The 16,536-nt window shown below is 48.2% G+C and overlaps 1 protein-coding gene across 7 annotated transcripts in view; it reads right to left on the bottom strand.

Annotated features, from left to right (window-relative positions):
* Nucleotides 1–955: 955 nt before the first annotated feature.
* Nucleotides 956–16,536, bottom strand: part of LOC131411589 (ral-GDS-related protein-like) — a 259,398-nt gene continuing 243,817 nt past the window's right edge. The window contains exons 2-11 of one of the 7 annotated variants that reach the window (XR_009221600.1): nucleotides 15,058–15,160; nucleotides 13,600–13,702; nucleotides 13,031–13,100; nucleotides 11,848–12,904; nucleotides 11,418–11,488; nucleotides 10,085–10,333; nucleotides 9,831–9,947; nucleotides 2,725–2,846; nucleotides 2,430–2,567; nucleotides 956–1,687 (exon numbers count right to left, since the gene is read on the bottom strand). Coding sequence is in view for 4 of the 7 variants with exons in the window: in XM_058550611.1 (XP_058406594.1) it covers nucleotides 2,548–2,567; nucleotides 2,725–2,846; nucleotides 11,418–11,488; nucleotides 12,770–12,904; nucleotides 13,031–13,100; nucleotides 13,600–13,634 (453 nt within the window). In the remaining 3 variants the exon portion in view is untranslated. Of the gene's footprint in view, nucleotides 1,688–2,429; nucleotides 2,568–2,724; nucleotides 2,847–9,830; nucleotides 9,948–10,084; nucleotides 10,334–10,817; nucleotides 11,010–11,128; nucleotides 11,489–11,847; nucleotides 12,905–13,030; nucleotides 13,101–13,599; nucleotides 13,703–15,057; nucleotides 15,371–16,536 lie in introns of those variants that run through there. The other 6 variants (XR_009221599.1, XM_058550611.1, XM_058550621.1 and 3 more) reach the window with 6 other exon arrangements.

The following is a 16,536-nucleotide window of genomic DNA, read 5'->3' as shown; positions in this document are numbered from 1 at the left end:
TCCTTGTTTATATTACACATCCCAATAGGTTACATTTCTGATTCCAGAATGTGGGATATTATCAAAACATCTGAAAAACCTGGTCATGGAATCTAGACCCTGTCACTTTGTCAAGAATTTGCCCCTTTATGAATTAATGACACATGAATTCTTTAACATTTTTGTAAAGAATGGAAGAGAAACTCTGTAGTGTCTCTGAATGTGGCAAGATGGGGAATTCTCATTAGACCACATCCTTGAGTTCTTCTCTTGTGTTCAATAGGCCCGGGTGATAGTCTGTGTGGTCAGGTGCAGTGCGACTCCCCCAGGCCTCAGTGTTCCATCCTATTCTGGCCTGTGCCTTCTTCAGGGGGTTCTGATTACACTCGTCCACAAGGGTTGGAAAGAGACATTGTAACATGAGGATATTGATCATCTTATTTTTTTTTAAGTCTTTTTTTTTTTTTTTTAGATTTTATTTATTTATTTTTTTCCCCCCAAAGCCCCAGTGGATAGTTGTATGTCATAGCTGCATATCCTTCTAGTTGTTGTACGTGGGACGCGGCCTCAGCATGGCCGGAGAAGCAGCATATTGGTGCGCGCCCAGGATCTGAACCCAGGCCGCCAGCAGCAGAGCGCATGCACTTAACTGCTAAGCCACGGGGCCGGCCCTCATCATCTTTAAACAAGGATTAATGGAGAGGAAAGTCTCAGGGTGTGTGTGCTCCGATGTACTGCTGTTGGGGTGTGGCTGCAGTGAACACTCTGCTCCCAGCAGTCCCCACAATGGCTGTCTCAGACGTTTGATCTCCTGGTGCCACCACAGCAGCTGTTGACAGAGCTGGGAACTCATCGTGGTTCAGTGTCTTCCTTCAGATTTTGTGGCTCTGACCCTCCTCTGCTCGCCCCCTTCCTATTCCTATCTGCTGCGTTGATTGCTTTTAGTTGTTTCCTAGGAGCCACTGTGTGTAACTGGATTTCAGTGTCTTTAGGGACCCACCCTCACTACACGAGTCACTGTACAACAGCCACTTATCCTGGTGTAGCCCATGTTCATCCTCTCTAGTGGAGCTGTGAAGAACCCTACTTACTCGGAGCTCCTCTCACTCTCATGCTGCTGGGGCTGTTATGAAGCTGAGCATCTCGTCTTTGGTCTCATCAACATTATTCTTTTCATTGATTATTCTGAAGTCGGAGACGGCTTTGTTAATAATATGGACACTGGCTGTCACAGGCACTTTTATGTATCTTCCCCAACAGGTCTGTGAAGTAGGCCTGTCATCCCCATTTTACAGGGGGGGACACTGAGGCTCAGAGAGGTCGAGTAGCTCCCTTCACGCAGTTTCTTGGTACATTTTGAGTCTCCTCCTGGAACTCCACCTCTCAGGTGTGTGCACTTAGCTGGTGTTCCACTTTGTCCCTCTCTACCAGCCTCCCCAAAGGCACATGCTCCATCCTGAGTTCATTGTCTGCTTGATGGCAGTCACCCTGCACAAACAGGCCCTGGGCAGGGAATGGACTAGTGGGGCGTAGTCCTCCAGCTTACCTTGGGCATGTTCTAGGTTTATTGTGAGAGCTGGATCAGTGGAAGATACTGACCGTCACTCACCTGGAAGGTTTGTTACGTAGAAATACTCCACTGACTTTTTGCAGGTGTCATGTCTTCTTTGTCTTCATTGCTCCTCTGGGCTTTCTCCTACAGTCCGTGCTGTGCAGTAACATACAGTACAGAGACTGGTGAACATAATACTGTTGCCCTGCACCAAATGGTTACATCACTCATTTTTCTAATTATGAAAGAAATACATATTGTAAAAAAAGTCAAAGTACACAGATCTATATAAAGTGAAACCCACCCCTTTCATCCCCTTCCCTGAAACTCACTCCCCTACTCAGAAGCCACTATTGTTAACAGGGTGGGGTTTATTCTTCTGGAAATTTCCTATGAATTTATAAATACACATAAAGTATTTTAACATAAATTATATAACTACGTCGTTTTGCAATTTGCTGTTTCCCAAATCATATATCATAGACGTCTCCCCTTATCAGTGCACATCATTCTAACTTACCATTTTAGATGTTTTAGAGGTATTCCAAAGAACAGGAATACCATAATCTGTTTACTTCTTCTTTGATAGAAATGGGATTACATCCAGTTTCACTATTATACATAACGCTGCAGTAAAGATCCTTGTATGGAATTAATTACATTGTTATTCAACTGCTCAATTTGCTTTGTTTCCTTTTAGTCAGAGACTATGACGTAACATTTTCATGGTAATTATAGGGAAATTAATTTTATCATGGAATAAATACATTTATGGGGAAACTGGACTTCAAGGTCATCCATCTCAATATTCTGGAGAAAAATCATGAAACTTAGAAGGTGTGCTCCATCACATTCTAACAAGTCATGTTAACAATTTAAAGTTGAATGTTTGGCTAACCTCTACTGTCTCTCTTCCGAAGATGGATGACTTTTTCTTTTCTTGGAAACTTCTGACTCCAGGGGCTCTCAGTTTGGCTTCAGAGAGGATAAGATATTGGTGTTGTATCTGTTTCTCTTCAGCTGTAGGTTGCATCTTCTAAAGATCATAGAATTGAACATGGTCCAATCGATATATATGATTTGAGTCAAAAATTCAAAGTAATGAACCTAAGAGAGGAATCTATAACTTGGGTTCTTAATAAAAAATTTCCTTTGATATCCCTAAGTTTCTGTGATTACTAGTAAAAACTCACCTATGGGTGAAGAGATGTAGTTCTTCTGGCAATGTCTGGCTTGAACATCCATAGTTAAGGCTGCCACACCCGTAGGTAGATTAGACTTGATCTTTTGATGACCTCTACCCTTGGTGTTTGACCTGGGAAAAATAAGAATTTAAAAAAGCTGCTGTTATTAGCACTCAATGCTAGAAATGCCCATTAAAGAGTGAGTTTGATTTGGTAAACCAAAGGGAGTATAAGCAGAACAAAGTCTTTAAAATCTCTAAAATTTCAAGAAATTCTAATTTTTTAAAATATAACTCTATTTTTGCCACAGTACAAACTGTGTATATATGAATGAAATATCCCTCTGTCCATTTCATAACTTGTTTCCATTGATTTGATGGATTTATCCTCTAATCCGGATTCCAAGTGTGAAAGAACATCTTGGTCCTTCAAAGAAAAGAAGCCATTGAAATTTGATTTTCTTTTAGCTTGGCATCCTACAGGTTTGAAGAATAAATTATCATGTAATGATACAATGATTCTGAAATCTAATTGTTAATTAGAGGGGTGTAAAGGATGATTGAATGGTGTTTCTTCCCCATGGTCAGGGGTATTGTACACATGGACGTGTAAACATGATTTAGGAAGCTGCTTCAACTCCGTGACATCCCTGAGAAGCACAGTGCAGGAGGATCTAGGCACACAGCCATCTGCCTCGATCTCCTGGGTTACATGTAGATCCAGGGGTCTTGAGAGTGGCTTCAGAGCAGCTAACTTTTATCTATTTCTCCCCTTCCTTCTCTCCAGCTTATCTCAAACAGTCTTGACTATTATATTTTAAAGTAAGACCAATTATAGTTATTTACATGAGTTTCTTGTTTATTATTGCAGAGTAATAATCAGGCATACCATTAAAGATCATTTAATTGACCTAATTAAATTTGTTGTACCTTATAATAGATTAGAACACTGTTTAGTTCAGTGTTTGATATTCACCAAATGTGTTAATCTGCTTACAACTGCCATGTGTCTCACTCTTCTTAGATGTGCATCTTTGGCCCATCACAAGATTTTAGTGAATGAAATCATCATAAATTAAGATAATGTACTGTCTTTTGGATGATAAGGAGGCATATGTGTCCATTTTGGAAATATGCCCATCTGTCTTTGCTCCCCATGGGAAGTTTCTGATCACTAGGTCTCCAGGTGGCTTGCACAAGCCCTAGGTCTGTAATAGTTTGGTGCCTCTCCTTCTACTTGGGGTAGAAATAAAAGAGATCAGAGAGACTTATTAAAGTTTTGGTTGCATGAAGTCTTCGATGAAGAATATTCATACATATTGTTCTGGATAGCTCTCTGTTCCTAAGAGTACTAGTTACATTAAGGGCTTGTCAGGAACCGTGAAAGGTATGATATTTTACCTTATCTGCAAGCTAATAAGTCAGCTTACCATGGTCTTATAGATGCTGGCAAAAGAAACTAGACCCATGGGTCAGAGACAAAGGACTTAATGACACAACAATACTAGTGGCCAGAGTATCAACATTTGCACCAGTTCACTAAATCCCACTTCCTACAGGGTGATACACAGTGGGCCAGGTGACATGCAGAGGGTTGCAAGAACTCAGAGCTTAAGGAACTCAAATCTTTGATAATGGGCAGGAAGTCTGCTGACCTTTGCCCCAGGGAGGGGTGTTATTTCTATTATATTGGGCAGTAAGCAAGCCTGTCCTTTGCTCTAGAGGAGGCCACTATTTCTATCTTCCAAGGCTGACAGCTCTACACACATCCTTGAAAAGATATCCTGGCTTCACTGGCTTTCAAAGATAAGCTTGACTGAGACTCGATCATCATTCAGTTCTTCTGTTTCCTTTATTGAGATTGTGCAAATATGCTCTTTTCTCTGTAAAGTTCACTAACTTTATTCATACATAAGGGATGGTTTTGGTTTTATTTATTAAGTTGAGATTTTCGTATTAGAGCAAATGATGAACTATTATGGGTTGGATCTGAAAGTATGCTTTTCCAGGATAAATGTGAAAGAAGATCAGGGCTCACACAACTCTGCCACAAGGAGCTGATAGCAACTCAAATGATTTTAATTTGAATACTCTTTTGTACAACTTTCTTCCATCTTCCTTCATCCTCTCTGCTTCCTGTAACTCCCATATAGGAGTGGGGCAGTTTCAAGGATTCACTGAACTCCTTTACAATATTCAAATCATTTTGTCTGTTGTGTTTTTTTAATTGAGGTAAAGTTGACATACAACATTATATTAGTTTCAGGGGTACAACTTAATGATTCAATGTTTGAGTATATGTCGAAATGATCAGCACAATAAGCCCAGTTAACATCTGTCCCCATATATAGTTACAAAATTTTCTCATGTGATGAGGACACGGCGTATTTCAAGATGCAGAAGAATCAACGATGATGTCATACTTTTCCATACACAGCTTGATGAATTAGGACATAAGTATACACCCTTGAGACTGTCACCACCATCAAGGCCACAAACATATCCATCACCTCCCAAAGTTTTCTCTCACCTCCTTTATTACTATTATTCTGTGGTAAGATCTCTTAATATCTACTCTATTAGCAAATGTGATGTATGCAATACAGTCTTGTTACCTGTAGGCACTATGTCGTAGCCTACATCTCCAGAACTTATTTATCTTGATAACTAAAACTTTGTATCCTTTGACCATCAGCTCCCAAATTCTCCATCCTCCCAACCCCTGGCAACCACTATTCTAACCTCTGCTTGTATGAGTTTAACTATTTTAGTTTCCACATATAAGTGAGTATTTGCCTTTCTCTGTCTGCCTTATTTCACTTAGCCTAATGTCTTCCAGGTCCATCCATGTTGTCAAAAATGGCAGGAGTTGCTTCTTTTTTCAAGGTTGACTAATATTCCATTTCTTTATCCTTTCATCCATCAGTGACATTTAGGTTACTTCCGTGTCTTAGCTATTGTAAATTAGCTGCAATGAACATTAGAGTGCAGGTATCTCGCTGAGACCCTGATTCCAATTCCTGTGGGTATATACTAGAAGTGGGATTGTTGGATCATGTGCTAGTTTTCATTTTTGGAGGAATCTCCATACTGTTTTCCATAATGGCTGTACTAGTTTACATTCCCACAAGGGTTTCTTTTCTCCACATCCTCACCAACATTTGCCACCTTTAGTTGTTTTGATAATCTCCATCTTAACAGGTGTGAAGTGATAGCTCATTGTGGTTTTGATTTGCATTCCCTGATTAGTGATGCCAAACACCTTTTCATACACCTATTGGCCACTAGTATGTCTTCATTGGAAAAAGTCTATTCTGGTCCTTTGCCAATTTTTTTTTTTTGCCTTTAATTTTATTTATTTATTTATTTTTCCCCCAAAGCCCCAGTAGATAGTTGTATGTCATAGCTGCACATCCTTCTAGTTGCTGTATGTGGGACGCGGCCTCAGCATGGCCAGAGAAGCAGTGCGTTGGTGCGCGCCCGGCATCCGAACCCGGGCCACCAGTAGCAGAGCGTGCGCACTTAACCGCTAAGCCATGGGGCAAGCCCCCGTGTCCACTTTTTAATTGATTTTTCTTTTTGTTATTGACCCAACACAAAAAAAGAGAACAAAATTTTCAGGCATTATGAGTGCTTCCCAGTTGATGCAGATGGTTTTGTATTTACAGTGGTACCAAAAGATCATGTTTCGTGCTTTTTCTTCAGCTTGTTATAAGACCAGCAGTAGCTGCGGCATGGCAGATAATCGGGATCTTCTGGGTTTGGAGGTTTACAACATAACTAAGTGGTAAGGAATTTTTTATTATTCCAAGGAAATTATTGAGATCATAGTCCATGGAATCCAGGATTGATAGGGGTAGGAGGAAATTAAGGTGAGGATCGGTGATCTGGCATTACTTCTTATCTTGAGGCACAGGTATCCACTGTATGAGTGTTTGAATAAAAGTATTAGATATCAGGAATTTGTGGTAAGTGAATATGTTTTCTGAATTATTTACTTTGAACATAACCATTTGGATTATGTGAACATCTGGGATGTGGGAGTAAGTCGCTAACAAGGGCTGGTTGACAATGTCACTATTGATTTCACTTCTATGAACACCGAGTGGTCAATGGATTAAGCAAATGAGTAGTCAGAAAACACAGAAATGGTGGGATTTGGGATTTAGTAAAAGATTGGGGACCCACTGTCCTGAGATGGAGTGCCAGGACTTGTACAGTTGAGAGTGACAAGGACAAGAAAGGAATAGAAACACACTCAAACAAGGAGGGAGTGTTAACAGGATGGAGGGAGAGAAATGATCTGGAGTAGCCTTGAGTTTTGACCTGGAGCTTTCTGTTCTAGATGCAAATCTGCCTGATGACATCCCAGGACACAGGTCAGATCCCCAGAGGATAGAGGCAGGGTGGAAGTACAAAACAGCCAGGATAATTGTCCTAAAATGGCAGGCATCCTTTGTCATTTGACCCAATATCATGATTTATTTTTGTAGGGTAAGAGGAAAAGAAGGATAGTCATGTCTTCACAGAGGAAGCAGCGTGACTGTGGGAACCAGTCCAAACCAAAGCCTGGTTTAAGCATCTCCATCCCTTTTAGGATGTCCAGTGACATAGTCAAGGGGCCGGTTACTAGAATCCCATCCCATCCTAGCAGTGACGGGTCTCTGGGAGGACACCTTGGACCAGCCCCACCAGGTCTGCTGGCCCGAGAGACCGCGAGGACTCCAGGCCTGCAGCAGTGCAGGACTACTGGTAAGTCCTTTCAATCTTGCCAAAGCGTTGCAAAAACTTGCACCTAGTCACACAGGTGAATCCCTGCCAGGTGTGCTCGCAGGTGGTCTGCACTCCAGGTCCCATGCCCACTCCTGCGGGTCTTCAGATTTGGCAGAGATGATTCCAGGAGCTGATCTGGGCATTCCACAGTTCCACTGCCAACAATTTCTGGTGACTGTGGAAGGTATCAGGAAAGAGGAAAGGGCAGTGAAGAGCACAGGAGAGAGACTGGTGGTAGCACTGATGGCGGACAGACTTGCTAGCGAGGCAGAGAAAACGAGGGGCCAAGAAGGACGTCCTGACAGCAGATGAAATGGAGCAGGCACCTCAGTGAGGTCTCATGGTTGCGTCCCTAATGTTTCCTTGCTTTGAGCTCTTGAAACTTTAAAACATACCAATACGTTTCTTTTATTAAACTCTGCTGTGTGACATAGAAAATATAGACAGCGGTTTCTTTCTGAGGTGAGAGGTTGAGTTTCAGGTGAGGAGAGAAAGATCTTCTTTTTTCATGCTGTTCTCTCATTTTCTTTTACTATGTACATCATTTATTTTTACTTTCAAATCAGCAGCGAGTTACCAACGTCAAGGGGATGATTCAGTTTTTCCCCTCACAGTCACAGTAAAACGTACTAAAAGTGGATTATTCTTTTTGTGTAATATTCCAATAGATTCCAAAATATTGTTTCAAAAGCCCTTTGATATCTATGTACTCAAATTAGGTATTTACTTCTAGGTCTCCATTTTTATGTTCTTTGTTGCATGCTAATTCAGTGTTGCATCTAAGGAAATACCAGATTTCCCTCAGTTTTTTAGATCCATATGTGTTGGAAATTTGATTCATGAAGATGGACATGGCAGCTGGGGGATCGTGCTATTATCAAAAGAGGCCTTTTCAGCATCAGTAATCTGACAAGAACCCACTGCTTGTTGGGATTTAATTGTCTATTTCAGGGATCAAGCTTTCACTGTTGGCACTTCTCTTTCTCTTTGGAGGGAAAGTACGGCCTTCCCAGTCTTTCCATTACCAAATCACTTTCCTGGGTGGCTGTGCTGTGTCAGGAAGGGCCTGGGATGCCGGGAACCAGTATTCATCATCCGCTTCTGGCTGTCCTGAGAAGGCTTCCCTGGCAGAGTCCAGCCTGTGTGTCTGGGTGACACTTGCAGCCATCAGAAAGGAGGCGATAACACACAAGTGCCAAGCGATTCATCTGGCCCTCGTCTTACAGGGTGTTCCCAAGGAAAGAGGTTCAAAATGCCACTTGGTAACCCTTTGAAAGCTGTTAGTCATGGGTCGGGTTCTTGGTGTGAGCTCAGAGCAGTGTCTATTCACCACCAGATGGGAACATTTCAGTATTTTAATTGGTAAGGCTGTGTTCATGCACGACCATGGATCATCAGTTCCGTGGCATTCCCCGCTGGACCTCCCAACACCCCTGTCATGCCTCATATTTCAAAGCTCCAAACAGGGTTCACACCCCAGCAGCTGGTTGTAATGTAACCACAGCACAAGACTGGGGAAAAAAACACAGCCACCCAGGGGTGACACACTTTAATGACTTGGGCCCAATTATGCCATTTGGACGAGTTCAGAACACCAACACTGAGTGTGTAAACTGGAGGATTGCCCAAGACCTTGGACCTCAGAAGGACACGAGCTCAGAATTCACCTTGGACAGCAAGGGACAATGTGGGGTCAATTACTGGCCAGGATTATGGTCCCTTATCCTGGCAAAGCAGAGCTCATTCGGGATCCATCATGCCAAGCCAGGGAGGAGGCTGGGGGCCTTCTAGGGAATTTCTGCCCTAAAGGGAATTGCATAAGGAAGGCAGGGGTGCTGAAAATCCTAGTTCACAGGGAGCAGTCATGTTTATGTAACGAGGCCCAGCAGTAGCCTTAAAAGCTGCATCAGATATCGTTCCTCCTGGATACAAATCAAGCAGGAAAAGGAATTCAGAGGCCTGTACAAGGATCCCAGCAGAATTCAAATCTAGGTCAGGGGTGAACATGGAGCCCCTAGAGGGGTCTCAGGAGGGAAAGTCCTGCCTGCCTTTAGTCCATTTTCAAATGATCTTCCTCGGGCCTTGTCCTCTCCACATGCACGTTTTGATCTTTTTACATTGGTTTCCCCACTTAGAGCTGATGCAATTCCAGAGATTCAACTGGAAAACTAAAAGCTCCTAAAATTTGGTCAAAAGAAACCTCAGCAGCTGGAGTCTGGGTGTCCCAGAGGTTGCCATGCCATAAGGCCTGGGGCTGACCAGGGGGCCACGGAGACAGGCTCTCTGGACTGGCCAACAGGGAGAATCCACCCCTGCCCTCACCCAACTCCTGCCAGGCATCACTCATTCTCGTTGAGCAGCTCCATGTCCTGGAACCAGGCCCCAAATCACTCCTTGGGGTCTTTTTATAATTCTTTGCAGCGACCTGGAGCAGCAGGATCTCCCTCATGACTCGGTGTTCTTGGGACCAGAGGGAAGGAGAGGATGCAGACAGGGCCTGGTTGGGGGATGTTGCAGGGGCCTTGTGGGGGGTGAGGAGTGGGGCAGGGGACCAGTCCTGGGAACGCTCCTTCCCTCCAGTTCCATCCAGGCTCTACCTGTTCTCAGAATGGGAATAATCAGCCCCTCCTCCAAGAAGTTTTCCTTGATGCCATCCTCCCTTCAACCCACGCGCCAACTGGATGGGTCTCGACTTCTACCAAAATCTTCCACTCAATGTAAGATACAAGGGGTGGAGCCAGAAACTGTTCTCCCCAGAGGGTCTCTGATTTCCACCTCCTTCCCCTCCCCTGCAAGGAGTGCCACAGCTGCTCCTCAGTCCTCTTCTCAAGGTTGATCTCATTCCCCTGGAAGGCAGACAGCCAGAGTCCATCAGACAGAGCCCCCTAGCCTGACTAGCCCCCTATGCCCTGCCCTTCTCATGTGGCACTACTGCCAGGTCCCCAGAGGGGGCGGGGCATGCAGAGAAAACAGGACTTGGACCTAGGATGGGCTCTGGGCTCCAGAGTAGTAGGACATGGGGGGAGGCTGAGGGACCTGGCAGCACAACCCTCTCTGATGACAGACTTGGAGGCTGAGGCCTCAGGCAGAGGGGACTGCTCAGCCACTTATGTGCTGCCTGACTTGGGGGGGGGGCGACTGCTCTCTCCCTCCACGGGCAGCATGGGAGGGACAGGCAGAGTCCAGCTCAGATAAAACCTCACGCAGCTGTGCCATCAGGCAGCTCTGAGCTTCCCCAGCCTGAGGAACGAGAATGAATGTCTCAGGCGGAGCCTCTGTTCACTCATCCCTAAGATGGGCCTGATGCCCCAGCTCCCAGGGGCGGCTGTGAGGCTCTCACGAGAGGAGATGTGCCAAGTGCTGAGAGCTCAGAGCTCAGTTCGGGGGCTCACGCATCCCCAGGCTCAGGATCCTGGTCCTTCCTGCTTGGTCCTCAGATTTATCCACTTCGAGATAATCACCCATCGCCAGGTGCAGCATCAGCAGTTCACCGAGGAAAGTGCCAAGATAGGGGACAACACCCTGTGACATCGGGGTGCGGGTGGGATGAGCCCTTGCTCTCAAGTCGGACCCCTGCAGACCCTCCCCTGAAAAGTCCTCACCCTCAGCCTCCTGGCCCACCCCAGGGTTCCCATGGGGAGCAGCCTAGGACCCTTAGCAGCCTCCCCTCAATTCTTCCTCCCTTCACACCCCAAGAACACCACACTCCTCCTCCTCACCTCCCAGGGCCGGCTTCTGGCAAATCACAGGGTATGTGGTCCCTGGCCCTCACCACAACAAATCCATCCTACACCAGCTCTTCCAGGCCCCCCTCCTGGTCACTTCTACTGGGGGATTCAGACACTGTGGCACCAGGAGGAAGGGACCTCCTCTCTTGATTTGAGGCCTCCGGCTGGGAGGGCAGAGCCCCTCCTCCACAGGCACACTCACCTGCTGCTGCTGCTGCTTCTCCTGCACTCTCTGGGGGTTGCCCTCCGGGGGGCAAACGTGGAGGGCCCCTCCTGCCAGAGTCGAGGACAGTGTCAGCGAGACCATACTCCCCTCACCCCATTTCTCTTGAGCACCACTGGCCTCTGACCCTGAACATCTGACTCGAGTGAACTGGCACCAATGCCACTCCACCCTGCAAGGTCTTGTGATTCCAGAACAAGCCCAGCTCCAACTCTCACTCTGGGTGTGAGCTCGGGCTTTTGGCCTGGCCTCCCCGAGCCTGTTTCCTCATCTGGAAAGTGTGAGAACTCCAGCTACCTCACAGGTTCTCCTGAGGACTCACTGTCGCATGACTGTCATCATTGTTCTGGCCCTCACCCCTCCAGGTGGAGCAGGCAGAAAGCTCCCACATTCCTTTCCTCCCTCTTACCTCATTACCACCCTGTGAGGCCTGCACCACACAATCACCACACAATCACCATACCTCCATTTCCCTGATGGGGAGACAGAGGACCAAACAGGGGCAGTGAGTTGCTGAGGGGCCAACAGAGGAGAGGCCGCTTGCCCCTCTCAGCCAGAGGCCCTGTTCCAACATCCTTGCCTAACCCCCAGCCCCACCACTGACAACAGTCTTGTCCCCTGAGCTCTCAAAGCTTGGCCCTGGGCCGAGCCGTGGATCGAGAGGATGGGGTGTCTTGGGAGTCTGGTTGTTGAGTGGCTCCTGCCTGCCCCAGTCCCCTGGAGTGTCTCTCCCCCATGCCGGACAGAGGCAATGCCAAACCCTTCTCCTCCCCAAAGAACAACTCAGGATATTCGCCTGCACTGAACTCTTTCTTTATCCACTCAGGAACTGGACCCACAAGGTGCCACCTCTGATCAACAGGGAAGGGGGTGACAGGATGCTTTGCTTCCCCATTTACATGAAGCTCTTAACGTCCTTTCAGCAGGATCCACTAAGAATCCATCAGTTGCCTAGACGCTACTCATAAGCCACCTGGGGCCTATATCATTGCCAACCAGGCACTCAGGTGAGACTCCTGTGGTTGACTCAAGTGACTGCTCTAGGGGTCCAGTGGGGAGTCCCACAATGCACACACATCTGTCTCTGGTCAGTTGTTCAGATCCAAGGATGAGCAGCCTGTTTGTCCACCTGTGCCAGGGGAATCCCCTGTTGTGCCCGTCCCTGGGGTAGGCAGTGTGCCCTCCCCTTGGAGACATGGTGAAGATAGAAGGAGCAGCAGGGGCCTGGCTTCCTGAGGACAGGTTTAGGCTGAGGGATAAACCCACCCAACCACCCAACAGCCTGGAAGAAGCTACATCCAGCAGGATGGACGTGAGTGGAAGCCAGAGACCTGCTGATGGCGCCAGCTCGGCAACTCGTCCTGGAACAGCCCAGCCAACACCACTGTGTCCCATGACCAAGGCCTCCTGCCCAAAAATGGCACCCCACCTGCCCATGGGCAGAACAGATCCCTCTGCTTGTTAACCTGGACAAGATAGACAGGAATGTTTCAGAGAAAGTTCAAGTGAGAAATTATCAAAACCACAGCTTGCTCAGTCCCCCTCCCCCCCTGGCCCCTGCTTTCTTTCCAGACCCCCAGCCTCCACTCTACCTTGGTCATCAGTTCTCTGTTCAAGGACTCGTCTTGGCTATAGCTCTCTTTAAATTTTTCAGAGCTCTCCCTGAGAGGAAGGGAAAGAGGGAAGGATAAATTTAGGGATAATGTGAGGGGTCTAAGTGCATATCCTTTTCTTTGACAACCTGAGAGATTCAAACTGCCTGGAGGAGTGCTCTCACTGGGCTCCTCTGAGCGCTAAGGTCTCGTGGGACTGGGAGGGGGCTCTCCTGTTGGTCACTGGGGTCTCCATTCGCCTGCTATACAAAGCAGCTCTCTTTTGACCACTTTGAGTTTCAACTGGGCATAGAGTTCTGTTGCTATAAACACTTGAAAATCTCCAATGTGGCTCAACCCAGTACCTGGCATTTAGGGAAACCGAGTCCTGAAGCAGAATTGGTGCACTAAGGACACCGGGAGACTTAGAGACCCACCACTGAGGCCCAGGCCCTGTCCCCATCATTTGCTGCCTCCCAGGAGTTCCCAGCTGACTGAGGGGCCAATGGCAGACATTCAGGAGATCCCCCATCCACCCTGGTTCTCCTATGGAGAGGGGCACTACCCACCAGGAAACTTCCTCCATGTGTTCTTCAGGTGGCATATGGATGTTTTCTGCAGAGAAGAGATGACAGTGCGGGGCGAGGAGAAGTTCTTCAGGATCTCACACTCCTGGGGAAGGGAAGAGAATAAGCTGTGAGGTGGGGCACTGGAGCCCTGCTTGCTCTAGCTTCAGTCCCCTTCTATTTAAATCTCCCCTCCTGGATTAGACAGATGTACAGGGAGCCCCAGAAGGGCACATTTAGGACCCAAAGAGTAACACTCACAAGGAGGAGGATTTTAGCTCAACCCAAGGAGGGAGCCAGGTAGGAAGTGAGCATCCCCACACTGGGACCTGGAGTCAAGGTCAACGTGCTCCTGGCAGGAAGGATCTAGGGACTTGCAGGGGCTTAGACCACACACTGCAATCCTGGGAGCTGATAAAGATGGAGGCAGTTCCTAAGGCTCCAGAGAGGGGCTCCACTGGGCCTCCCACAGCACACCTGGGCCACCTGGATCCAGCGCTCCACCACCCTCACCCTGTCCTGGGCCATCATGCTCGGGACCCCAAGGCAGGTGGTGATGACGAGGTTGGCCACCCTTCTGAAGTGGTCGATATTGGCCTGGACGGTGTGTGCCAGGTGCTCATTGCCGGGCTTGTTCCTCTTGCCCCAGGTGGAGCCCAGACACTGAGAGGGCACCACCTTCTGGAAAGGCTCCTGGGGAACAGGGGGAGTGTCACCCAGCATTGCCACACCCTAGCTCTGTGTCCACAGCCCACAAAGTCCCACACAGGGGTCACAATTTAGAGCTGGAGCTCAAGAAGCTCATGATGTGGCCTGAGCCTTGTTAGAGTCCCCGGCTTTTCTTCTCTGTCACTGCAGGCACCCAGCAGAGGATGACCCAGGACCCAATACTGGCAGGGAAGGGAGAGGGGCATTTGCATCCAGCCCGTCCTGGCTAACTCCAAGCTCCAGATGGTGGCTCAGCTTGGCTCATCCCAAGGGAGCATCTTCCAACAACCTGATCCCCCCTCTGGTCCCACTCCCCATTCTGATGCACATTCCCCTGTGGTAGCTACAACCACGGGCTTTGTCTGTCTCCCTCATAGTGAAGTACACATCAGGTGTCTAATAAGTCCTGAGGCTGTTGGGCCTCCTGAGCAGAAGGTTGGGCCACCAGGGACCTGGCTGCACACAGTGAGTTCCCCTCCCCCACTGATGGGCCAGGCCCTGCTCACCCTTCCGTCTCTTCTACCTCATGGAGCCGGCACAGCCACTCTGTGCAGCAGGTCCTGTTAGTGTCCACCTCTACGGTCTGTAGGTGGACAGCAAATGTTTGGGGGTTCAGAAAGTTGCCCAGGTCGTATGGTTGGTAAGGGGTGGAGCCAGGATTCGGGCCCAGATCATAGGAGACTGGATGAGGTCTGGGGCAATGATGGCAGAGGGAAGGCCTACCCCACCCGCCCTGAAAGCCCAGCTGCTCACCGCATCCATCACGGTCAACTGCTCCACCACCAGCTTAGGAGGGAAGGCCGTAGGTTGGGCTTCTTCTCATGCTTCTTAGCCACAGGTGGAGATGGACTTCCCACTAGAAATGATGGTCCAGGTGACTCCAGCTCAGCAGCTCCCACTCCTGCTGCAGCCGATGTCGGCCCTTGCTCCAGCTCCAACACTGCTGGTGGAGGGGACACTGGCTCCAGTGCTAGAGAGGGTGGTGTCAAGGAAGCTGGAGCCAGCTCTACCTCCACCACTGCCCACTGCTCTGCTTCTGCTGCTGGCTGGAGCTCTGCAACTGGCGCTGGAGCGGGATAAAGAGAAAGGTTCACTCACATAGCTGACTTTCCATGTGTCCTTCTAAATACAGGAAAGATCCCACTTCCTTTCCAGGAATAGCCAGCCTGCAGTCCCCCTTACCCTCTGGCTCTGCCTCATTGGCCTCCAGAAGTTCACACCAGTCAAAGGAAAGAGGGTCACAGCAGCTCAGCTCTGAACCAGGCAAGGTTACCTGCATGTACATCCCCTTTAGCTTGAAAAAGAGACAGCCCCTGACTGGTCCCACCCTAGTTCTGGTCCAACCCCATCATCTCAAGGTCCTGAGTGTGGAGGCCCTCTGCTCCTGCTCTCATCTCAGAGCAGCACTGGATGGTGTGGGTGGCCTCATGCACCTGCCCCTTGTCTAGTGAGTTGGTGGAGTTGAAACCATTGGGCAGCTACTCGATGACCTCCTGAGTGGAGTTCTGCAAAGACTGCCTGGGAGCTGGGCCAGAGGGAATCAGGGGCTGCCTGCACACTGCCACTGTGGTCAACCCCCAAGAGAAAGTCTGCTCCTCAGTTCAGGCACAGAGGGCATCCTGGCAAAGAACTCTGGTCAGGAAGGGAAGGAGATGAAACCTCTAGGGCTCAATAACATACGAGTTGAGCAGCTCACCTTCTCATGCTGCCAGCCATGACCTGGGTACGAACGTCACAGACCCACAGGCTTCCGACACCTAACAACCAGCTCCTGCCCAGGAATGGCCTGCCCCACATACCCTGCCTTCCCCACACCACACAGACACACAAACACACACAAACACACGATGAGGGGCCTGGATTTTGGGGTTGATCAGGTGGGATCACCGTTGTGTCCTGATCTGCACTAACCTTTCCTGGGCTGCCCATGTTACCCTTCACTGCCTCCTGTCAGACACCCAGAGGTGTCAGGGATGAGGGCTGAGCCAATGTAGGCAACAATCAAAAAGATTCTATTTCTGGGCTTTTTTGAGCCCAGATCCTGCAAAAGTTGGGATACAACAACAAAACATTTCTGCCTCTTGACTGTCTCCCGTCAAGTGAGCTGGATGGGGGACTGTGGGTGCCTTGTTACCAGAGTTCAAAGATCTGTTGAGGCCTAGGACCAAGGATATGGGGTCATTTTTCAAGATTCCTATACCTGGACCCCTTACCTCAATCAGATTTCTCCAG

The sequence above is a fragment of the Diceros bicornis genome, chromosome 11 (genome assembly GCF_020826845.1).
Source record: "Diceros bicornis minor isolate mBicDic1 chromosome 11, mDicBic1.mat.cur, whole genome shotgun sequence".
Lineage (NCBI taxonomy): Eukaryota > Metazoa > Chordata > Mammalia > Perissodactyla > Rhinocerotidae > Diceros > Diceros bicornis.
The sequence above is the reverse complement of the archived record's forward strand: the minus strand, read 5'-3'. Positions and strand labels throughout refer to the sequence as shown.